Source organism: Takifugu flavidus, chromosome 9 (assembly GCF_003711565.1).
Source record: "Takifugu flavidus isolate HTHZ2018 chromosome 9, ASM371156v2, whole genome shotgun sequence".
Classification (NCBI taxonomy): Eukaryota; Metazoa; Chordata; class Actinopteri; order Tetraodontiformes; family Tetraodontidae; genus Takifugu; species Takifugu flavidus.
The window spans coordinates 15,001,595-15,026,184 of NC_079528.1; the positions used below are offsets into that span (position 1 = coordinate 15,001,595).

At 45.3% G+C, this 24,590-nt stretch overlaps 1 protein-coding gene across 2 annotated transcripts; it reads left to right on the forward strand.

The window, feature by feature from the left end:
• The first annotated feature begins 80 nt into the window (after window positions 1–80).
• On the forward strand, window positions 81–23,962 carry polr1a (RNA polymerase I subunit A). Of its 2 annotated transcripts, XM_057044003.1 has the most exons (37): window positions 81–312; window positions 725–833; window positions 915–1,010; window positions 4,004–4,153; window positions 4,250–4,360; window positions 4,451–4,536; window positions 4,624–4,712; window positions 4,780–4,860; window positions 4,958–5,066; window positions 6,516–6,657; window positions 6,837–6,998; window positions 7,064–7,186; window positions 7,644–7,871; window positions 7,950–8,057; window positions 8,188–8,334; window positions 9,119–9,310; window positions 9,494–9,643; window positions 10,337–10,520; window positions 10,598–10,680; window positions 11,075–11,233; window positions 11,983–12,081; window positions 13,525–13,677; window positions 13,775–13,857; window positions 15,335–15,500; window positions 16,509–16,632; window positions 17,399–17,502; window positions 17,574–17,773; window positions 18,694–18,861; window positions 19,250–19,385; window positions 19,495–19,646; window positions 19,713–19,842; window positions 19,933–20,040; window positions 20,359–20,613; window positions 20,926–21,126; window positions 21,419–21,536; window positions 21,617–21,781; window positions 23,437–23,962. In XM_057044003.1, the coding sequence occupies exons 1-37, from the start codon at window positions 236–238 to the stop codon at window positions 23,538–23,540; spliced, it is 5,052 nt and encodes a 1,683-aa protein (XP_056899983.1). In that variant the 5' UTR covers window positions 81–235; the 3' UTR covers window positions 23,541–23,962. The 2 variants fall into 2 exon arrangements, with proteins under 2 accessions (XP_056899983.1, XP_056899984.1); XM_057044004.1 differs by lacking the exons at window positions 81–312; window positions 725–833 and having other exon boundaries at window positions 4,004–4,167.
• Window positions 23,963–24,590: the final 628 nt, after the last annotated feature.

The window sequence follows — 24,590 nt, forward strand, 5'->3', positions numbered from 1 at the left end:
GGAGTATCCCCACTACTGCCTCCAGTAGTCATCATGACATTTGTCCCCGCTGGGGTTCCGTAGATAACAGGAAGTGACGTATGCAACGAGAAGGCGGGGCTTTCCTCGACAATATGCGTTGACATACAGGAATCTCCCACGTGCGCGTGCACAGCATCATTGCGTCGCATGTGAACCAAACTGTGAGACATGTTATGAGTAAATAACAGCACAATCACGGGATAATCGTCTGAAAATGCTGTTCGGGAAAGATGTGCCGTGGCGGCGCCTGGAGAGCATGTCGTTCGGTGTTTACTCTGCCGAAGAGTTGAGGTGAGAGACGCCGCGACGTCTGCGGCTCCGCTGCAACATGGAAGTTTCAGCCCGCATGTTGGGAATGACTGCGAAGGGGACCAGAACAGAGTCGTGGGCTTGGACATGCTGGGGCTTCTGTAGTACACTTAATTCAGATGCCTATTCCGATTCTATTAATATGCTTGTTGCCTACTGCAAAGTAAAAACAACCCAAAAAGATTTTCCGTTGTGGAACCAATACTGAGTTAACTTATTGTTCACCTGTGAACCACATGTTAGTCTTGTTTGATATTTCTGTCTAAACACTGCAGTGTGTAATTGTAATTGTAATTAATATATTCCTTATGTTTGTTTTGATGCTTTTCATCCATCCCATAATTGAATGTCAATGTGTGGTGGTAAATCCTGAAGCTTGTCTTGCCCTGTCCAGGAAACTGAGCGTGAAAGCCATCACTAATGCCAGGTTCCTCGATGCAGTTGGAAATGTGGCCCCAAACAGCCTGTATGATCTGGCTCTAGGACCAGCAGATCACAAAGAGGTGAGTCCCCCCCTGAAATCACGCAGGGTTTCCTCACAGCTGAGGAATGTCTCACGTCTTCCTGTGTCCTGCATCTGCCAGGTCTGTTCAACCTGCTATCAGGACTTCAACAACTGTCCAGGACACCTGGGACATGTGGAGCTTCCTCTTCCTGTGTACAACCCTCTCTTCTTTGATGTGAGTGGTCTTACAAATCAGCCCTCTCTCCTGCCTGATTTCCAGGAACTTTCATAACAGGCATTTATTTAGCTGGGTAAATGGTAACAATATGCTGTTGGTATATAATACAATTAATAAAGTTGTGATATTAGGAGGAAAAACATTGAAATGTTGCCAGAGTCCAGATGTGCAGTGCCAGTGGTGGAAACACAGCTTTTGACTGGATGGGATGCCTGTTTGCTGCACAGGCTGAGGGGTGGTTGGGGGTGAGAGATGCTGCCTTCAAAGCAGGTCGATCTTCTCTTCCTCACATAAAGCTTCATTGCATCACGCGTGTTTCTGCAGTGTCACGCAGTCGCACATTTCAACATGCATGAGAAACTTCAGGGGTTTGCTGGCTTACGAGGTGGTGGTTAGACCTGGTGCTGGGCCCACAGGTGCCCATGAACCATCCCCTCATCTGGCTCAAGCCAGTCTAGTTTAGGATGAGTGGTTGTGACATGAGTTTAATTTAATTTGAAGTGTACTTTATCATTTAACTCTTGCAGTGACACCACAGGTGGCAGAAAATTTTGACCTTGGTTTCATCTCGTAGACCCTCCCGATACAGTCCTTGTTGGGGTTGCCCAAGAGTCCTGGTGCCTGCCCTTAAGTCCTTACTCATGACAAATAAATGGACTGAGTTTTTATACCATTTTCGCTGTGGTCAGTATGGCTGTCTTGTTCATGGGGGACTGTTTCTGTGCGGTACCAAACAGATCTGATGAGATTGTCATATTGTTTGACGTGACAGTCAGCGTTAGTGCTTCCTCTAACCCACCACGCCGCTCCAGGGTGCTGATAGTCCAACGCGGCTGCTCCAAATATCCCCTTAAAGTTTTAACGTCGTGCAACAGCTCGTGGGTGTGGTTATTCACAAAGTAGCATCGTAGCACCGTGTCTGTGATATTGCTACCGCTAGATCTCTCGTACCTTGGCTCCAGTATCCAGACATGGAATCCCAAATGCTCGACGAGGGCCCATGGCTGGTCACCCATGGCAACATAGCTGACAGGAGCCTCTGGCAGTGGAGTCACACATGAGGCTGTGGGCGATTTCTCCTGCTCAGTTGTCAGTGTTGTGAGCCAACTCCTTAGATTCTGCATTGTGCTGGGATTTCAAGTGTCAGGTGCTGGTTGGGCTGAGAGCAGATCTGGAGGAGATGGGATTATTCCTTAATAGAATGAGAGGCTGCTAGTGGTGAAGCTGATGTATGTCAAACCTGAGCAGTCATGATATTAACACCGTCTAGAGTTTCTTCATGATAAAAGTCTTTACCTATACAAACAATATATTTTATCCAAACAATTTGATATCAAACAAAGAAAATGGCAAATTTCCTGTGAACAATGATGGGTTGTGATTGTTTCTTTGGACTTCGATACCTTTGGATCAGGATTTCCCACTCTGTCAGTAGGAGGATCCTTTCAGATACCAGCTTTCCAAACGAGTACGGTCCCTGAGCTGGTGGCTTGGTCAGGCTTACAGAGGGGGTCTGCAGCCAGAGCACCTGCTTCCTTATGTGACCCCCACCCTCTAGCTGAAATTCATGGATGAGTTCCACCATTTTACAAAAACAAAACTAAATAATTACATATGTTGATATTGTTTCCAGTGGAGAATCCTGATAAATGGTACAGTGGGACCTCTACTTACGAACGTCTCTACATGCGGAATTTTCAGGTTACGAAACGTCTCAACGGGAAAATATTTCCTCTTGTTACAAAAGAAATGTCAGGATACGAAAGGAAAAAATATGCTACCGCTGCTACTCGCAGCTCGCGGAGTTTAGCGAACGTAAACATGCTTGTAGCTGCTCTGCCATTGGCTATTGCCGAGCATTTTCCTGTCATCCCATTGGCTAGGAGGGACGTCAATATGTACATGTTTGTGTGTATCCCAACGCCTTTGTTTAACTTTTATTTATTGTGGGTGTTCGTATGTTTGTCCATTAGATGGCGGTGTTACCACAAGTGTTAACGTTTGTTGCTAGTAATGACGGCAAATGTAAGATTAGCCTGTAATAAAGTTCATTTTGTTCCTGGAGAAGCCTTGCACTGAATTCCTACATTTATTGTGCAGTAATCTAATTGTAGCATGTATTTGTTACATGTTTTGATGCATTTTTATGATTTATAAAAATAATTATGTCCGAATATTTGGGGGCTTGGAACGGATTAGGGCATTTACATGGAAAATGCATCTCTACTTACATAATTTTCAGGTTACGAAACAACTTCTGGAACCAATTAATTTCGTAAGTAGAGGTCCCACTGTATTAGGATTTGAGGCAGCTCTAAAGGGTTCTCCCTTTCTTTGAGGCTGTTGGACCAGTTGGGGGAGTGCTGGTAAAACAACAGGGTGGTTGCTACCCTTGTAGCACATTTGGTGAGGAATGGTGCTCCCGTGCAGCCAGACAGCCACATTCACTCATCTTCCTTTCATCTCTTCTGAATGCCAGTATAGGCTGGTCCAGTTGGATTTCTGTTAGAGATGTTTCACCTCAGTTCCTCATTACTTGGTTGGAATCGCAGGGTTCTGGTCTTGCACAGCAGACACTCACAGCAGCAACAATGTAAAGCTGCCCGCAAGTGATGCAATTTTAGAATCCCACCTACTGACATTTGCGAGCAATAGAAGGAATATGGTAGCACCATAATATATACGCGTGTCCAGGTTAGCCAGGGGGCCACTCAGGGTTACTCAGGCCACCCAGGGGACTTTGTTGATATGACTATCCAGTAGAGATGAAGAAAAACTGGCTGTTTACTGCTCTCTTTAATGTTGTCTGAAAGCTCTCCCTACTGATTCTCCGATTTTTGCCAAGTATCAAATGGATCGAAAGGCATTTCAACACAATAGCTCCTGATCGACTCAGTAATTCAGAAAGCTTTGGTTTCTCCGTCAAAAATCATTTTCTCGAAGACGCTCCCCGTTACACTCATGTTGATAACGTTCCTTCCTTTGTTCAGAAACTGTACCTGTTGCTGCGTGGTTCCTGTCTGGTGTGCCACTCACTAACGTGTCCTCGGGCCGCCCTCCACCTGCTGCTGAACCAGCTGAAGTTGCTGGACCATGGAGCAATTCAAGAGGTCTACCAGATAGAGCAGTTTCTCAACCAGGTCTGCTCTTAATGGTGAAGAATAAAAGAGGGGATCCTTTCTGATGTCAGTAAATGTTACATTAACATTTTGCCTCACTGTCTGTTTGTGTGGTAGCACCTGGAGGAGAACCCCAAAGCCACTGGAGATGAGATTGAAAAGATTTTAAAAGACTTTACGGCATCTGTACTTGCAATGACCTGTAAAGATGCAGAAGACTCCAAACCGGTGAGTACAGGCTCCTTTGGACCAGCTAAGGATGCAGTTATAGTCTAGAACAGTGAAATGGTCATGTCAATTGCACCTTGTTTTTTCCAGGTTAAACACACTGTTGAAAAAAGAAGCTCTTTGATAAATGACTTTTGGAAGATTCAAATGAAGACAAGGAAGTGCCCTCACTGCAGGTCTCTTCAGAAATAAAAAATAAACATTTAAGAGTGACTAAACAAAGCCCAAATCCTGATGAGCGCTGTTCATATTCCTGTGTTCAGGAGTGGAAGACATGTGGTGCGTCGTGAACACAATAGTAAGCTGATTGTGACGTTGCCAGGAGGAGAGTCAGTGGGCAGCCAAATGGATGGTGAGCAGTGGTTTAAGCAGCATCTCTTGTTTAGGAGCATTAAACATCCAATGCTTTTGTCTTGTAGACGACATGATGGCTGGCAAGAGATTTTACATGACTGCAAGTGTTGCTCGAGAGCACACCAACAAACTGTGGGAGAATGAAGGTACTACCACATTATGTTCACCTTCTTCATGCTTGTCTGTGAGAGGAGTTCTTATTATCATACATTCTTCTTCTTCATCTCTTAATTGTCATTATAGGCTTTTTCTTGAAGTGCCTTTTTTCTGGAGTAGAGGAAATGCCGTCACAGCAGGGAGATCGATGTTCCGACCTGTTTTTCCTGGAAATGCTGGTGGTTCCACCATGCAGGTACAGCTTAGACACAAGTCTGGAAGCAATGGAGTTAAATGCTGAGCTGCACTTTCTAAACAGCTCTGCAACATAATCCACTCACCATTGTCCACATTGGAGAGGGTCTCAGGGAATCGGAAGCCTGTGGTGTTGTCTGTAGGTCTGTCTGGCCAGGGTGCAAACTGTAGTAGGTCAACGATCATGGGCAGTGTGGACATGATTAACGTGCTGATGAGTCTCCTGCAATGTTTCATCACCACTGAGGTGAGGGCAATGGGCCTGAAGTCAATGGGATTGCTGGGTTCTTTGGGTGAGGGACCAAGTGGATTTCAATCAATCACTCAAACTTTATGTATATAGCGTTTGCTACAATCAAAATTGTTTCTAGGTGCTTTAGAGAATCCCAGGGCCTGACCCCAACAAGCAACAGTGGCAAGGAAAAACTCCCCTTTAACAGGAAGAAACCTTGAGCAGGACCGTGCTTGTGTAGGGGGACCCTCCTGCTGATGGCCGGCTGGGTAGAGAGAGAGGAGAAGGGGGAGGACAGGTAGAGGAGAGAATACATCAGGGAAATACATTAATTATAACAAATTGCTGGTGTAAGAGTAGAGTGGGTCAGCGAGATCAGATGTCAGTGTACAGCTATGAAGGTGGCTATACCTGTACCATGGATACAGAGAGAGAGAGGAGGGGAAAGGAAGCCAGGACCCATTGGGGTGACAGAGGCCTGTCAGATGATCATGTTTCTGATTCATAACTAAGATATTAACCTAATAATTAGACAACCCTCTAAATATGATAATTATGTCTAGGATAATAACTGGAACTACAGAATTAGTGATAATAAGCTTTTTCAAAGAGGTAGGTTTGAAGTCTGATCTTAAAAGTAGAGATGGAGTCAGCCTCCTGTACCTGGACAGGGAGCTGGTTCCACAGCAGGGACTTGTTGAAGAAGGTGGGACTCACACTGTGTTTCAGTGAGAAGTGAATGTCTGTAAAGAGCTGGTCAGGACTCGGTCTCAAAGCCCCATCACGGTTAGCGCCTCCTCCCTGGATGTTGGCTTCCTGGCTAATGGGGAAGTCCACCGTGTCACCTCCCTCACCATGGATGGTCCCGCCTGAGTGTTTAGACTGGAAGAAGACGGCTTCTGACTCTCTGAGGAGGGGTTGTTCATAATGGCCCGTTCCATCTGGTACTGAGAATGATGTCAAAAAAACAGATGGCCACGTCTATGAGAGCTATTCATGTGTTAGTTCTTGATAAATCCCCAACTGTGACGAAGCTGCGTCACGCTCGTTAGCCTGATCGGAGTTGATAGCCTCGTGTAGCTGGATAATGTTTCATCTGTATCTACCTGGGGGGGGGGTTCAGACAGGCTGGTGATGACCAAAATATTTATTTTGTAAAAATATGTATTATGAAGCTAATGGTTGTATTCTTTTTCCCAACCGTGGCTCTTCTGTCAGGTATCGTCCCGTCAATCGCCTGGGCGACCAGATGTTCACCAATGGTCAGACTGTCAACATGCAGGCTGTCATGAAAGACTGTGGGACCATTCGCAAACTTATGGCTCTGATAGCTGAAGAGAAAACTGCTGTGGAAACGGAGGTGATGGTTGTGTTTTAAATAAATGAACCATGCCACACATGTTGACAGAAGCCGAGAAAGAGTATAAGATGACCCCCAGTTTGTGGCGCATAGTCTGGCCATGATGTTGGCTGATGCCTTCGGAGCAAATACATTTGTTGTCCAGCTTCTATAAAACCATCCTGTGCTGATTTCCTCAGGCTCCACATCAGGAAGACCAGACCTTCCTGTCCAGCATCCATGGGCTGACATTAACTGATAAATTATACAATATCTGGATCCGGCTACAGACACACGTCAACATCGTGTTTGACAGCGACATGGACAAAATGATGATGGAGAAATACCCTGGAATCAGGCAGGTGTGTATTAGCATGTGGAGCCAGCCCTTCCTTTCCATTGCTTTGTCTTACCTCCTTTCTTTCAGATTCTAGAGAAGAAGGATGGATTATTCCGCAAACATATGATGGGAAAACGAGTGGACTTTGCTGCAAGATCTGTTATCTGCCCAGACATGTACATCGGAACCAACGAGATAGGAATACCTCTGGTACATCCCATTTGCTTCAAGGCCTCATGTCCACGATAATTGTCATTCACGCAGGTAGGAGCTGTAGCAGAACATGGGGCGGAACTAGCTGCTTCAGCTCTTATGTGAGAGCCTTCTGTAGTTCTGAAGACACCCAGGCGTCTTCACAAGACCCCTGCAACAGAAAAGCCATGAGTTAGTCATGTTAGATGCACATGTCTGCAGGCTCTACAGCCTTGTTAAAGAGCCAAAACACGGACCAAGGAAAACTGAACTGAATGTTATAATGTAGGGAAAAATAAAACATGCTGTAGGTCCAATATACAACTTTGCTAAAGCACCATTTTATGACAGCATGTTTGGGTAGCAGTTGATAACTGTAACACATCACCATCAAACTCCGGGGAGTGCGTGTGTTTAAGATTTGAAATCCTTCTACTAATCTGTAAAAACGATGGTAACATCTGTCCCTCCCCAGGTTTTTGCTACTAAACTAACCTATCCTCAACCTGTCACTCCCTGGAATGTGAAAGAGCTTCGCCAGGCTGTCCTGAATGGGCCCAATGTCCACCCTGGTGCATCCATGGTGATTCACGAGGATGGTCGGAAGACCATTCTGTCAGCAACCAATACGGCACAAAGAACAGCCGTGGCAAAGCAGCTCCTGACTCCCTGTCCCGAGCCTCATAAAATGCCTATCAAAGTTGTAAGTCCAACACACCCTCAAGCTAAGTTTTATTAGATTCTTGGAGCAGCAGCACTGAACTCCTCCTTACCTGTCCAGGTAAATCGGCATATAAAGAATGGAGATGTTCTGTTACTGAACAGACAGCCGACCCTTCACAGACCCTCCATACAAGCTCACTGTGCAAGAATCCTACCAGGAGAGAAGGTACCATGTCTGCTGGGGGTCCATTTTGACTATTCACAGCTATAATTTCTTCAGGCCACCACTTGAGAACTCTTTCCTCTTTTATTATGATAATTGTAGCATTTAGAATTCTTTCATCTTTGTATCACAGGTGCTGAGGATGCACTATGCCAACTGTAAGGCATATAATGCCGATTTTGATGGAGATGAAATGAATGCACACTTTCCCCAAAGTGAGCTAGCAAGAGCAGAGGCGTACACGCTCGTGAGCACTGCCCATCAGTACCTTGTCCCAAAGGTGGGTACCACACGCCCTGCATTTGTTCCTACATTATATCTTTGCACAGAGTTAATCTGCTCTAACCCTCCAGCATCATGTTAGAGTACATGTAGGCTGGATGTAATGCCTTACTTTAAAATTTCTAGTAGGATTTTAGCATCTTCACACTATACTGGGCCTGTCTCTATTCCACCTGCCTCAGGCCGGGACATGGCTGCTCAGCCTCCACTCGGTGTCATTACAGCAGCCATGACCCCTGTCACGGCAAAAAGAAGAGACTGTCCAATGTTCTGGATGATGTCACCCTGTCCTGGAAAGCCAGGCCTTATTCCCTCTCGGACAGGGGTAGGCAGTTACTTTTTACAGGGGCCACATGAGAACCTGAGTCAGGTCACATGGCCACACCAACTAGTCAGCAGGGGATTATCCATGAAAAGTCCCACAATAATGATTGGTATGAGGTCCAGCTGTCTCATTTCTGGTCTCAAGCAGCATCCTCTGGACACACATTGTAATGCCACTGTTTGGCTCTGATATGAGCCTCTCGTTAGTCTGGGAGCAGAGGTGGAAGAGGAGAAGCAATGGGGATGATTCAGCAGCCAGGTCCGTGTCCACTTACAGCCTGTAGCCTCCTGACAAAGCTGTCTGGCTGTGGTGCACCTCTCTAGCTCTCTGTTGTGATCTGACCCCCTAAAACAAGCCACAGCAAAAAGATGAACATCTGGATGGGAGACCACTTCATTTTCAGATGCACTCTTCTGTGTTAATTTTTTGATGATCTAACTATTTCCTCCTCCAACAGGATGGTAAACCTTTAGCAGGGCTGATTCAGGATCACATGGTGTCTGGAACCAGAATGACATTGAGAGGCTGTTTCTTCACTAGAGCTCAGTACACTGAGTTGGTCTACAGAGGTCTCACCGACAAGCAAGGCCGCATCAAACTACTGCCGCCCGCCATCTTCAAACCGCAGCAAATGTGGACCGGAAAGCAGGTGATTACTGCACGTCCGTGTGTGTGTGTACATATTACTGTATTAGATCATTGCTATGATGGTAATCACATCACATCCATAAGTGGTTCCATTCCAGTGCTGATGTGTCACATGTTATCAATATCTGTGATGCAATAATACGTCTGTTCTGCATGAAGAGCTTGTATTGATGTTGTCTTGCAGTTGGTGTCGACGCTCCTGTTGAATGTGATCCCACACAATGCCATCCCTTTAAACTTGGTTGGAAAGTCCAAAATCCCCAGTAAAGCCTGGATTCAGGTTCCACCACGTTCTGCTCCAGGCTATAACCCTGACAACATGTGCGACTCGCAGGTACACACACGGTGCATGGAGGACCTGTCTTTCATCAAGTTGTGTTAAGTCACAGCCTCATGCTTAAAATAAACATTTCAAACGGCTCTCTTTGCTCAGTAGTTCAGGAAAACCAAGTGAAAACAGACTTATGTTTTTCTAAAGCTAGATAAAAAAAATACCACACTGCTGAAGGGTCACCCTCCAACAATGCAGAGAACACACAGACAAGCTAACACAGGACTGTCTTAATGTGCTTGAGAAGCCAACAAAGCCTCCCACGGGAGATCTGAACACATGTGCCTACCATTTGGGATGTGCTGCAGTATCAAGGCTGTCTTTTAATAAATGCTTGTTTTGAGTGTAGTCTGGGAGGAAAATGTTTAAAATTTTAGAATACCGGTAGTGCCACAAAAAATGTGAGAAAAGCGAATTGGTGTGAAATCTGCACTCTGCTTCCTATTGCTCCTCCTCAGCCTCATTATTTAAAGCATTAATACAAACGTGCTGTACTGACAGCTGAGAGAAGCTACCCCACATTGAAAAGGCTCATTGATGTGTGGCAACGCCCTTTAACACCCACAGCACCAGTTAGCGTAGCAGAATAATGACAGCATATTTAGTTTTACTCAAATCTTGTAAAATACAAATGATTTTACATTGAAAGCATCAAAAGCAGTTTAAAAGCATTTGCATGTGCTGCTCTGAGTGCAGGTGGTGATTTGTGAGGGGGAGCTGCTGGTAGGAGTCCTGGACAAAGCTCACTACGGCTCCTCGGCCTATGGGTTAGTCCACTGCTGTTATGAGCTGTATGGAGGAGAGACCAGTGGGAACCTGCTCAGCTGTCTGGCACGACTCTTCACGGCCTACCTGCAGCTCTTCAGGGGATTCACTCTGGGTTAGGAGCTCAAGCCACCACCGGTTTGACCGACGGTAGCACGTTTGATTTACGGAATAATGTTCTTTTTTGTGTAGGTGTGGAGGACATCTTGGTGAAACCCAACGCCAACAGGAGGAGGAAGAAAATTATTCAACAGTCGCTGAAGATTGGCACCAAAGTCAGTGATGGCAGCAGTAATTTTGATTAATTATGCAGTAATAATGATTGTTAATTTAATATCCACAGGGTGTTTTTCCATCAGTCTGTCAAGCACCTTCAATTCCTCAATTATTAACTGTGATGCTGGATAAATTCAGATCAGTCATGATTAATGGCCCTTTGTTTTAATTGTGTTTCACTTTGTTGGGCCATGAGAGGAGATCTACATATAATTGAAATGTATTTATTAACTTAATCAGATATGTTATGCTGACCTTAGGCTCGTTTTGTGTTACGCTGTTAACTCACAGGCTCATGGTCAGGTTGGCTGTCCAAGGTGCTCCCATAGTCCTGTGACGGTGCTTTTTGATTGTTACTTTAAATATTCTGCTCATTTCCTCTTCATCTTTCAGGCTTTAAAGGCAACCTTTAACCTGCCCTCCTGTATGGATCAGGCTGAGGTTCAGGGTCGCTGGCAGGACGCTCACCTTAACCCAGACCAGAGAGATTTTATCATGGTTGACCACAAGTTCAAGGAAGTGGCTAATCAAGTCAACAATGACATCAACAAGGTGATCTGAAGACGCATGCTCCTTCACCCTGATCACATATGCATTCGTTCAAGTATGCTCAAATGGAAATGTACTTTTCAGCCTTTCTCGTATGTCGTGTATAGGAGTGAGTTCTGAGGGGTGGTAGGTGAGAAGCATGGAGTGTTGGGGAACCATCAAAACCTTTGAGCCTAAAGGAGAGGGGACTGTACTCTGTTACATTCTCTTCATGTAATAACATTAGAAGCATATTGGACAATCAATACACAATCTCATCAGTGAGCAAACAACTCTTGTTAGAAATCTCTTATCTGCTCAGATAAACGTTAAATGTCCATCCTACTTGACACGGTCCATCAAGGTCTGTGCCAGAGGTTATATTGGAAACAAGGAAAGCAAAATCTGGATGCTGGAGAAGAGACTGTATTAAACTCGTTGCTGCTTCAATCCTTTGCAGATATGTGTTACTGTCGGCTCCACCTGCCTCAGTGGGCCTTCGGCATGTTGTTGACCTCTTATTCCAATGAAAAGGCCACAGTCTGCCATGAGCCTTCTTTTTTTAGAAATCTCACTGTCATTTGTGCCACATTGTGTAGGAACATAGAATGTACCTGTAGACCAAGCGTTCTTGACATGCAGCGCCACACCTGAACATATCCTAAAAACATGGACATAACATGTTCCTGCTGGACTCTACATTGTTTTATAACCAGAGGGAATTTACATTTGCAAGGAGATGTTTATATTGAAGACTCAAATATCTGTCACAGGTATGCATGCCAGTGGGTCTCCACACCTCGTTCCCTGACAACAACCTTCAGCTGATGGTCCAGTCGGGAGCTAAGGGATCATCTGTAAACACCATGCAGGTATACATCCTTGCTTGTGCTTTGTTATAAACCTGCATCATTAATAATTAATTATCATCAAATATAATGGTTCACTGATTGGATCCAGGTGTGTTAGATCCCCTCAGCTCAGCACCCTTCTGAGATGGGGAAAAAAGAGCAGATTTGTAAATCGGTCTCATAAAATATCCTATGATATTCATTTAGCACTCTGGTTAATAATAACCTTCATAACGAGAACCGAAATGACGACTTTAACAGAGAGCTTGACAGTGATTCTGAATTCAGCATCAAACAGACAGCAGGTATGTTTTAGAAGACATTTATAACAAGAATAAAGGGAAACATAGAATCTCTCTACACATTACTAATACACTGGGGTGTCTGTCTGAACCCTGCCCCCGCTCACACCATTTGCTGGCTTAGGTCACGCGCATAGGTGAAATATGATAAGGAGTATGAAAGGCTGGGTTTAGCTTAGCTTACTTTAGCTAGACTAGGGCCCAGCTGGTGTTCCCAGTCCTGGAGGGAGAAACGATCACTCCAGCGTGTTGCTCTTTCAGCTGTTGATCCTGGTGTGGAGCCAAGCTGGGAAAAGTTATAAATCCAGTTAAAAAGCAGACTTTGTTGTGTGGTCCTGGAGGTGGAGGAAGACTGGTCGCTCCTTTGAGGTGGCTTGTTAGCAGCTTGCTGCTGGATGGCTCCTGTTGCCTAGAAGAGTAGGCGCATTATTTTGCAGGATCTTGATCTTTCCTCTGCTTGCTCTCTCGTCACTGCGGTGAGGAAGGGGAGTGTAGCTGCTTTTGTTAGCAGGCTGCCTGAGCTGGGTAGCTGCAGCTCCACAGCTGGGGGTCCTGAGGAGTGGTGGAGATGAGAGAGAGGAAGAAGGCTGACCAGAGCCTTTATATGACCTGATGACCTCAGAGTAACCTGCAACAGTCCACCAGAGGCATCTGCTGGCTCAGGTTTCCACACCTTGTGGATTGTTGGACATTTGGGGTTCTGGTGCGCCCCTTTGTCTCCAAGACAAAGAGCCATGTGATCACCTTGGCCTCCATTGCTCACCCACCACACACCAATTGTTCTGGGACATTCGTTCATATGTGGAAGAGCAGCAACTCTACTCTGAACTCCTCCTGGGTGCCAGAGCAGCTCTCCCTGTCCCTAAGGGTGTTTAAGCTCCTTGACCATGACAGACCATGTATCAACTGCAGAACTGCGGCCGGTGCAATCTCACCTCGCACCTGGACCTGCTGAGTCCAAAAGGGGGTCCAAAGGGTACAAAGCACCTTTTCTTTTCATTCAAAAAAGTTCCTCCAGGCTTCAAAACATAACAGAAAGGCTATGAGAGAGCATCTCTTCATTGTTTCACATTAAATAAACATCTGAGATTATTTTATATTCTGGATGAGGGGCTTTTGATGAAGTTCTACTGACTTTTTATCTTGTGAACTGTTGTTACAGATTTCCTGCCTATTGGGTCAGATCGAGTTAGAGGGTCGCCGACCTCCACTGATGCCTTCTGGGAAATCTTTGCCCTGTTTCCAACCATATGATCCTGCGCCGGGTGCAGGCGGCTTTGTTTCAGGAAGGTTCCTCACTGGCATCAAACCACAGGTACCATTAGATGTATACTTATGCAGCAGTAGATGGATTTTTGGTGTTGTTTTTTGTGTTATTGGATTCCACTGAATAAAGACTTGTCTGTGTGCAGGAGTTCTTTTTCCACTGTATGGCTGGTAGAGAAGGATTGGTTGACACAGCTGTGAAGACGTCCAGATCGGGATACCTACAGAGGTATGGTCTCACACATATGGTACATATGGTACCTACATGTCCTGGTGCGGCTGTAGCGTGCCCGTATCTGCTCCATGACCTGCGGGTGCAGCAGCCATTCCCCTTATATCGGCGCACTCCTGGACAGCAGGTCGCACCTGTATCCTTGGGACATGAGTCGCCTTTAGGGACATAAAGCGCACATTGCTCCAGTGGAGCTCTTAACACTCTTTTATCACAAAGCCCAAGTCTACAAGGTGTTTCGTGACCATGACCATTTAAATCATATTTACCAGATAGATACCAGTTTGCTCATGTCCGTGGCGTTCCCTCTTCATACAGTAGGGTTAGCCATGGAGTTCCACAAGGTTCTCTACTTGGACCAATCCTTTTCACCTTGTACACACTTGCCTTAGGAAGCATTATTCAGCAGCATGGAATAAATTTTCATTGTTATGCTGATGACACTCAGCTTTATTTATCCATGAAACCAGAGGAGACAGAGAAGTTAGTGAAGCTTCAGACCTGTCTTAAAGACATAAAGTCTTGGATGTTCTCAAATTTCCTTCTCCTTAATTCAGGAAAAACTGAGGTCATGGTGTTTGGTCCTGAACCTCTCAGGCATAGATTAGATCACATGATCACTCTAGATGGTATCTCATTTACATCTAGTTTCTCTGTGAGGAATCTCTCCTTTAACTCACACGTTAAAATAATCTCTAGAAGTGCCTTTTTTCACCTGAGGAACATCACAAAGATCAGGAAGCTACTGATGCAGCATGATGCTGAAAAGTTAGTCCATGCATTTGTTACTTCCAGGCTGGACTATTGTAATTCTTTATTATCAGGGTGTCCAAACAACTCTTTAAGAAGCCTCCAGTTGATCCAAAATGCTGCAGCCAGAGTTCTGACAGGTATTAACAAAAGAGATCACATAACTCCTGTAATGGCGTCTCTTCATTGGCTGCCCGTTAAATTTAGGATAATTTTTAAAACCCTTCTTCTGACCTACAAGGTCCTCAGAGGCCTAGCTCCATCCTACCTGGAGGAGCTAGAGACACCTTATCAGCCCAATAGACCGCTCCGCTCTCAGAATGCTGGTCTACTTGTGGTTCCCAGAGTTTCTAGGGGAAGAATGGGGGGCCGAGCATTTAGCTACCAGGCCCCCCTGCTATGGAACCAGCTCCCTGTCCAGGTACGGGAGGCTGACTCCATCGCCACTTTTAAGATCAGACTTAAAACGTACCTCTTTGAAAAAGCTTATTGTTACTAATTCTGTAGTTCCAGTTACTATCATAGACAGACAAGTTATCATATTTAGAGGGTCGTCTAATTATTAGTTAACATCTTAGTTATGTTGCTATAGGCTAAGGCTGCCGGGGTCCAGAAACATGATCACCTGACAGGCCTCTGTCACCCCACTGGGAAATGGTCTCCTCTCCTCCACTCCCCTCCCCTCCCCTGTTAACAACAAAGTCCTGTAAACTTCTTGTTTTAGGTGTGTCATTAAGCATCTGGAAGGTCTGGTGGTTCAGTATGATCTAACGGTGAGGGACAGCGACGGCTCTGTCATCCAGTTCTTGTATGGTGAAGATGGTCTGGACGTCCCCAAAACTCAGTTTCTGCAGCCAAAGCAGTTCCCCTTCATCGAGGAAAACTATCAGGTAAGACTGCTGATATCAAAGCCATGTAAATAACCATGATGCAATTGTTTTATCAGAAGGGTTAGTGAAGTTTGTTGGGACTTTTTCAAGAACCTTTGATGTGAGAAGCAAGAGGAACTTTTAAAAGTGCATGACCAAGTCCCTGCTCTGGTGTAGGTACTTGGAGAGCCCCCTGAAAAACTCCTGGGTGTGTTCCAGAGGAGGAGCATTAGCCTAGCAGAGAGAGATAACCTCCATGAACACGAACACACAACCCAAAAACTAAGCTTTTCTGTTCTCTATTTGAAAAGTACCACATCACAACAGGTGCTGTTAAATAGTTACTAGCACACTGATACACGGATGTAGCTTGCAGCCATGGATCAGAACTAAGAAAGAAGACAGAGCTGTAGGAGTCATCTACTCTTAGAACATTACACCACAGCTTCTCTCATTGCCTCCTCCTTCCCTGTTTTTGTTTCCTCTATTATTTTTGCTTTTGGCAGCTCGTCCACATACAGAACAAAATATTTGACACTAATATTATGGAACTGACAGTCCTGTAGCATCTGCAGCCAGTACACGCATTTAGCAGGAGTTCCTGCCCGAAAGCTTGGTGGTTATTCAACGCAAGTATCATCTTGGACGTCCGTACTGGGTGGCCACTGATGATGTTTCTCAAGAGTGTGAGAGCACAAGGACTGAGAAACACGTGTGTTGAGAAACGGCCAGTGACCCTGTGTGTGTCTATGGTCTGGACAGACTCCATCCTCTTTGTTGCCTCGAGATGCAGGTGTTCAGAAATCCTGTTCTTGTCCTGATATATTTGGCTCAAAACTGTTAACCCAAATTTACATGTGCTGACTCCCTTAGAGCTGTGCGTGGGTGTGTTTGTGTGTCTGGCCTGACTTGGAACTAAAGGACGGACTGCTCCAGCTGCCCCCAGCTCCCTTCCCCAGCATGCCAGCAGATGCTCCGGGGGGGTGCCAAGGACTGTTGAGTACTTATATTTATCCCTGTTCCTATTAGGTCATCAAGAAGTCCCAGAATCTGGATGAAGTCCTGAGACGTTTGGACTCTCAGGCTGCCGAGAAACATTTTGCCTCCATCCAGCGCTGGAGAAAAAAGAGGGAGCTGATGAATCCTCGAAGAGGTAGATCCCAAAAATCACCCCAGGCCTCAGAAGTTCAATTTTTTTAAGGACTCATTTGATCTTTTTCTACGAGCCTCTCTGGGATAGGTGCCTCACTAGTTAATGACAGATAGTTTGCCCTTTGCTCAGTTTAAATAACACGTGTTTCTGTCTAACCTTATGCTCCTCCCTCTGCTGCCCACTTTGACCCATCAAGTCAAACCACAGAGAAACATCAGTCCCCATCTCATCCTAAAGATTGACTCGTTGTTTATCTGTTTGGGGAGAGAACTCAGCCACGTGTTAAAGCCCCCCATTTAGCAGTGATTCCTCGAACCTTGTTTAAACAACTGTCTTCTCTGGCTGATCATTCAGGTTGCTGTCCTGCAATGAGCAGGGTTTTATCTGCTGGGTCTTTGGAATAATCAAATCATTAGATTTCCCTTCATCGCTTGTATAAATGTGCTACAACAAGATCAATATCTTCAATTAGTTTTTTTTGTAGCAGATTTCCATACAAACTGCAAAAAAATTAAGGTACAGAAAATCATTTCTATTAGTAACAAAATATTGTCCCCTCACACTATTGAAGTGTCACATCTGTGTTCCATCAGAGAATGATTTGGCTAAGACAGCAAATTCATCACCAAATCATGCAGAATTCCTTGAACTTTATGACTGTTGATGTTTCTGCGAATAGCAGGATGAATTAATGACGGCAGGATTGTCATGAGGAAGCAATGCCCCTTTGTTAAATGCTACTTTAGCTTGTTTGCTTGTGCATCAGGAGCCTTCCTCCTCTTTTCCAAGAAGATGTTGCCCAAAGTAAAGCAGAGAAGCCAAAGTGCAGAAGCTGACAGTGTGAATGGCAGAAGTGCTGTTGTGCAACAGGTAAGCTACATGCAACATCAGTTGTTGCTGGAGTTTCTATATTTTCCAGAGTTGTGATGGACTCTTGTCAGATCTTGCAGCAGTGGTACTCGCTGGAAGAATGCAGCAGATCTAAATACAGCAGGAAGACGGCGGCCTGTCCTGAGCCCACTCTCAGTCTCTTTAGACCTGATGTCTGCTTTGGATCAGTGTCTGAGACCTTTCACAGCATCACTGACAGATACCTTCAGGAGCGAGGCCAGCCGAGGGAGGATGTTCTGGATGCTCACAGGTGCTCTTCACTCCTGCTTTATCGCTCTGCAGTCAGCCTAAACAACAGTGTTGACTAACTGATCACTTAGGCCTTCCTTTCTGCTTCAGCTCTGTGTAACTAAAGCAAATCATATACCCTAATTTCCTGTGGATCAGGGAGTCACTCATGGACAAAGACCAGTGCACAGTATTGAACATGAGCTAACAGCATTTAATGCCACTAATGAATTCCTTTATTGTGAGAACAATCACCTGGAGTTTGCCCTGTTGGCTGCGGAACACTCCTCACCACGGTTTTAGGAGTATGTCCTTCCCACACGGGTAGAGTCCTGAGGACTGGGTAGAGACAAAGTGTTGAGGTATGTGACAAACAGGTCACAGCCAGCTGCAGCTCCACAGCTGGGGATCCCAGGGGTGGTCTAGATGAGGTGGAGGAGGATGAGCAGAGCCTTTATATGACCTGATAATCTCAGAGTCACCTGCCACAGTCCCTTTGTCTCCAAGACAATGAGCCATGTGGTCAACTGGGTTATGAACGGTGAGCCTCTGTTTCTCACCCACAGGTCCAGGTCCCAACAGAGACGTACGTCTCCAGAGCCCAGGTTCACAATGACTGATTAACTCGCCCAAATTGTAATGCTAAAATAGATTATTAGCTCATCCGCATTGGTCTTTTTATATCTACTCTATTAGCCAGTTGCCTCCCGGGCCATTTCGAGCCTGTCGCCTGGTCTCTCACTCCTCCTTCCACCATGGTGCACTGAAATGATGAAAAAAAAGGAAAATCACTCAAAGAACAACCAGATGAACTTTCACAGTTGACTTAAGGTGTGGTGTCAGTGTGAAGATGGCTCGTTCATGATCACGTGTTTCCGTGAGCTGTCTGACTCCAGCCGTTGAGGGAGCACATCGAAATTGACTGTTTGTGTTTGTGTTCAGCCTCCAACAGTTGCTCAACTATAAGTGGCAGCGAGCGCTTTGTGAAGCAGGTGAAGCTGTGGGTCTGTTGGCAGCTCAGTCCATTGGTGAGCCCTCCACCCAGATGACCCTGAACACCTTTCACTTTGCTGGCAGAGGAGAGATGAATGTGACTCTAGGAATACCTCGGTAACGCCAGCACACACATGTGTCACCCAAATACACACGGCTCTCTCGTCTACTGCTGCTCCAGCAGGACTGGCCCAGTGGCTGCTGACACTACCTCCTGCAGCCTCCACCTGTTCTCTTTTCTTCTTTCAGCTCTAAGCATGTGTTTGGGTCGAAAGCATGAGCTTGACCTTCATACGTAATGATGTAGTGAGAGGGTTTAGGAGCTACACTGTGGAGATGTTTGTAGGAAGACAGTGTTAAAGATTTGGCCCAGGATACATTTACATGGTCTCTACAAGTCTTAGAATATTTAGAATCTGAGAAGTGGAGGCTTAGAAGCTGCATTGTGGCCTGTTTTGTCTTTATTAGCATTCAGCATGAAGTTTTCTTGTTTCCACGTGTTCAGTCTGAGGGAGATTCTGATGGTGGCCAGCTCCAACATTAAAACGCCCATGATGAGCGTCCCAGTGCTGAACAGCAAGGAGGCCCTGAAGAAGGCCAAGACTCTCCAGAAGAAGTTCAGCAGGGTTTGTCTGACAGAGGTAATCACCTGCCCCATGTTTCAGGGATTCAGCAGTAATAACTCAGGAGATTAGTAGTATCTCTGGTGTAACAGGGTGTGTTTGTGTGTGTATGTGTGCGCGAGAACAGGTGCTGCACAAGATTGATGTCGTTGAGACGTTGCAGATTGAAAATCAGCGGTTACGGACGTTCCGAATCACCTTCCACTTCCTGCATCCGGAGCGCTACTCTGATGATAAACTCTTGTCACCGCAGCAGATCTTGTCCTACATGGAGAGCAGGTGTGTGTGCAGGAGTGTGCCCTCGTACTTAACATGATAGCAATCTGTCATTATTGTGTTGGGCAGGTTTTTCTCTCTTCTCATGGAAGTGATAAAGAAGCGACATGCTAAGCTAGCCTCCATTGCTGTGGAGACCAGAAAGGCCACTACAAGAGACAAGGATCAGGATGGTGACGTAGCAGCTGGCTCCACACCGGTACCTGGACAAACACATTTGGTCAACATCTGCTTGTGTCTCATCTGTTGTGAGCTTGACTACAAAAAGTTGTACTTTATTTAACTGAAGGCAGGTGACCGGGAGAGCGAGGAGGAGCAGGAGGTCGTGGATGACTTGGGGAATGAAGGAGATGCCGATGCTTCTGACGCAAAACAGAAAGAAAAACAGGCAGAAGAGGTAAAATGAAAATAGCAGTGAGATGTAAATGTTAAAATAAGATGACGACTGAAAGTTTTCAGACGACAAAATAAATTATTTTTGATGGAACATGCTGAGCAGCGGCTGCTGTGGGCTCACAGAACACGGCTGCTGCTCTTCACTCTGCTGATCTGTGTCTTTTATCATTGTAGAACTCTGTAATTCAATAGATGATCCTGTTGGTTATTGATTACTTTAAGCCCGATCCACTGAGCTGATGATGAGAAGTTTCCACTGTAATATTAGGGAAACCTCTGGAAAAATGAAGCACCATCATGGACAACCATGTGTCTGCAGGTTGACTATGAAAGTGAAGAAGAGACGGACGAGGAGGACAAAGAGGATCAGGGGGAGTTGGAGGAGGAGAGCACGGAGCAGAACGATCTGCAGGAGGTTCGGCCAGAGACACCAGAAGCTACTGGTGTGAGAGGAAGGAGAGACGGGAGGAAGGAGGAAGAGAGTTCTCATCAGATGAGGGTCAATGCTGTCCTTCAGGTCAGCCCCGCCATCCAGAGATACTCCTTCGATCAAGAGCACCAGCTCTGGTGTGAGGTGCGTCTCACAGCGTTCCCTCAGCTTATGAAGACGCGCTGTTATTTGACACCCGAAAGAGACTCTACAAATCATTGTGACTTCAGAATTCTGATATTGAGCAGAGATGTGGAACAGCAGGAGAAGGGTTTCAGTTTCACCAAAGTGCTGCAGCAGGCTAATGAGACCAGGGAACAAGTTTGGGTTTTGGTTTTAATCCCACACCTGGCGCTGTATCACACAGGCTTTTTCCATTTAGTCAGTATCGATTGGAGCTGTAGAAGACAACCTGAGGCCCACCTCATCCTCTTGAAAATGTTTTCTCTATTGTAGCTGGACTTGGTGTTGCCTGTCAACAAGGTGCACTTGGATTTGACGTCACTCTTGACAACACTGGCCCAGAATGCTGTCGTCATGGAGACCAGGGGACTCACACGCTGTTTGCTCAGTGAAACCACCACCAAGACTGGGCAGAAGGAGACGGTCCTCAACACAGAGGGCATCAATGTCCACGAGCTTCTCCAGCACTCTGACGTAAGGAGCTGGTCAAACATGTGGGTCACACCTGCTCTAAACATCAGCCACAGATGTCTGACGTTTGAGCAGGACTGTCACCACCCGTCTTCATAGCTTTAACTGTGGCACTTGCATGTGAGACTGGCTGAATCCTGGGTTCTCTGGTGTTCCACACTCAGATGAACACGCTTGATGTCATATGTCATAAGTGCTCAGTGTGAAGCTGAAGGTTCCAAACCTCAGTCCTCTCAGTTCATGAGGCTGTATACACTTTTTGTGCGTTCATTGTTTCGTTTGTGTGTTTCTGTAGGTGCTGGACGTAAACAGGCTTTACTCAAACGAGGTGCACACGATGGCAACCACATACGGAATTGAAGTGGCTTTGAAAGTGATCGAGAAGGAGATCAAAGATGTGTTTGCTGTCTACGGTACGTAAAAGAAATCTAGTTTAGAACATAGTTTCAAGGTAAACGGATCCGGTGAATCACCTGTATGTGTGCTCACGCAGGCATTGAGGTGGACCCCAGGCATCTGTCCCTCGTGGCTGACTACATGTGCTTTGAAGGCATCTATAAGCCACTAAACCGTCACGCCATCTGCTCCAACTCCTCCCCCCTCCAGCAGATGACCTTTGAGACCAGCTATAGATTCATCAAGCAGGCCACCATGTTGGGTAAGGACTGATGTGAAGGGCTGACAGAAAATACTGGAGGATGTTGCTGTTGTAGCTGCTGTAGCTGTAGCTGCTGTAGCTGTAGCTGCTGTAGCTGCTGCTACTGCTCTGCTGCTGCTGTCATTCGAAGCGATAGTTTTATTTTACTTCCACCCTCTGGCCACTTCATGAGGGCCATCTGTTCAGTTGTTGACAAACATCTAACGAGCCAATCACAGCTCAGCTCGGCTCCATGAGGTTTGTGGACATGGTCAAGACAACCTGCTCAAGTCCAAACCAGTATGAGAATCGAGAAGAAAGAGATTGTGTGACTTTGAACACGGCTGGTGGTTGGTGGCATACGGAGCTGGTCTCAGTATTTCAGAAAGGGCTGATCTGGCATTTTAACCAAGAACCATCTGCAGGCTTTACAGAGATTGGAAATATTCAGGGAGCAGCAGTGGTGTAGATGAAGGTGTCTTGTTGATGTGAGAGGTCAGAGACTGGGCAGACTGGTTCAGATTGTAGCAGAGCAGGTAGTAGAGGCAGCACTAAATTATCCACTGCTCACAACCAGCGAATGAAGAACATCAACTCTGAATTACCTTCAAGAAGATGGGCTACAGACGTGTGCATGTGTGTGTATCTGATTGTTCGAGTGACAATCCTTTCTGCACCTCAAACACTCTGTCCTCTAAACAACTCTTGAGCAGCAGCAGCAGCAGTAGTAGTAGCAGAGCAGCAGTAGAAGCAGCAGCAGCAGTGATCATAGCCACTAGTAGCAGCAGCAGCAGCAGCAGCAGCATTAGTAGCAGCAATAGCAGCGGCAGCAGCAGTGATCATAGCCAGTAGTAGCAGCAGCATTAGTAGCAGCAATAGCGGCGGCAGCAGCAATGATCATAGCCAGTAGTAGCAGCAGCAACAGCATCATTAGTAGTAGCAGCAGCAGTAATCATAGCCAGTAGTAGCAGCAATAACAGCAGCATCAGCAGTGATCATAGCCAGTAGTAGCAGCATTAGCAGCAGCAGCAGTGATCATAGCCAGTAGTAGCAACAGTAGCAGCAGCAGCAGTAATCATAGCCAGTAGTAGCAACAGTAGCAGCAGCAGCAGTAGTAGCAGTAGCAGTGATCATAGCCAGTAGTAGCAGCAGCATTAGCAGCAGTGATCATAGCCAGTAGTAGCAGCAGCAGCAGTAGTAGCAGTAGCAGCAGCAGTGATCATAGCCAGTAGTAGCAACAGTAGCAGTAGTAGCAGCAGCAGTGATCATAGCCAGTTGCAGGACATACCCGAGGATGTGCTGATCAGTTATCAGTCCCTTCTTATGGCCAACTACAACTGATGAGATACATACCAGAAAAAATACAATATGCTTGAGTGGACTTCTTGGGGTTTTTCTTGAAGAGAAGGTTTCTTCAGTTCTTCTGGAGAGAAGGTGAAACATCATCACAAAAAACCCAAACAAGCCCAGTTACTTTGGATAACTATGACCTGGATGATTGAGAATCTACACAGACACTATGCATGAGCCATGGTGGTAAAATTAAGCGCTGTGCCTGTTTTCTCGATTATTGCTACATGAATGTTGGTGATGGATTAGTACGTTCAGGAACTGTTGGACAGGGCTAGGTCATGTACTCAGTGCTTTTGTTCCTACATGTTTTCCTTCTCTTCCAGGGTCACATGACAGGCTGGTGTCCCCATCAGCCAGTTTGGTGGTGGGAAAGGTGGTCAAAGGGGGAACTGGCCTCTTTGAACTGAAACAGCCTCTGCAGTCCTGAGGCACCACTTGGCTGATTTTTCCTGTGGGGAACCAGAGTTCCAGATGCTAAAACGAGCATCATTTGGGATGTTTGATTTTTGATTCTGCAGAAGCTTAGTGTGTTTTCAGTTCTACTCCAGATATATTTTGAATAATGCTTTTGTGAATGCATTGTCAGAGATATTTACTTGTTATGACATTTAATGTTAAGAATGTTAAAAGACACATTTTCAAATAAATTGGAATATTTAATTGGGCTATGGGATATTCATTGGGATGTCTTGTTAATTGGTGAAAAATAAAATAATTAGCCTTTCACTGTATGATAGATTGGAAGGATGCAGGCAAAGTGCTAGCAACTCTTTACCTGACCATGAAATTTGAACATGCATTTCTTCATGTATTTGCGTGGATAACAAAACTAAAACAAATAAACTCAAACGATTTTTTTTTAAAAAAAAAGTGGACGGAGCCTCGATCTGTCCGAAGTTGAAAATGTCTTTTCCAATAATTAATATATTTTTTAAAAATCTCTTGTCAAACTGTGCTTTGGCAAATTACCCATTTTATATTTCAGTGTAAATATGTATACATAAAACAGATGATTTTCTTGTGATTTATGAAACCATGGTAACGGTACGTCAAATCCAGGAAACCTGACCGGTCAACATTGGTTCCGTTAAGTAAACGACCTAGAGTATTTGTTCGAGCATAATTACATCATGACATAAAAAAATACATTCCCTCATTTTAAACATAAATTATCCTTATTTTAACAACAAAGTCTTCATTATTCATTTAAATGAGCATAACAAGTATAACTAGCATGGCAGCTACAGATTCTGGTGTAACAGAAACTTAGGTTTGTCTCAGTTGACCATATGCACTCAACAACAGTTAACACCCGTTTTCTATAATAAAGGGGTTTGTTTTTAGTAGTCATAGTCTTTCACTTAATAGGTGAAAGACTATGTACTCCAACGGTCCCTGAGCTTGCATGACCATCAAAGTTGGTTCATTTTGCTGGTCGTTTAACAATATAGTAATCACAGTGTAACAAAGGGGAGAC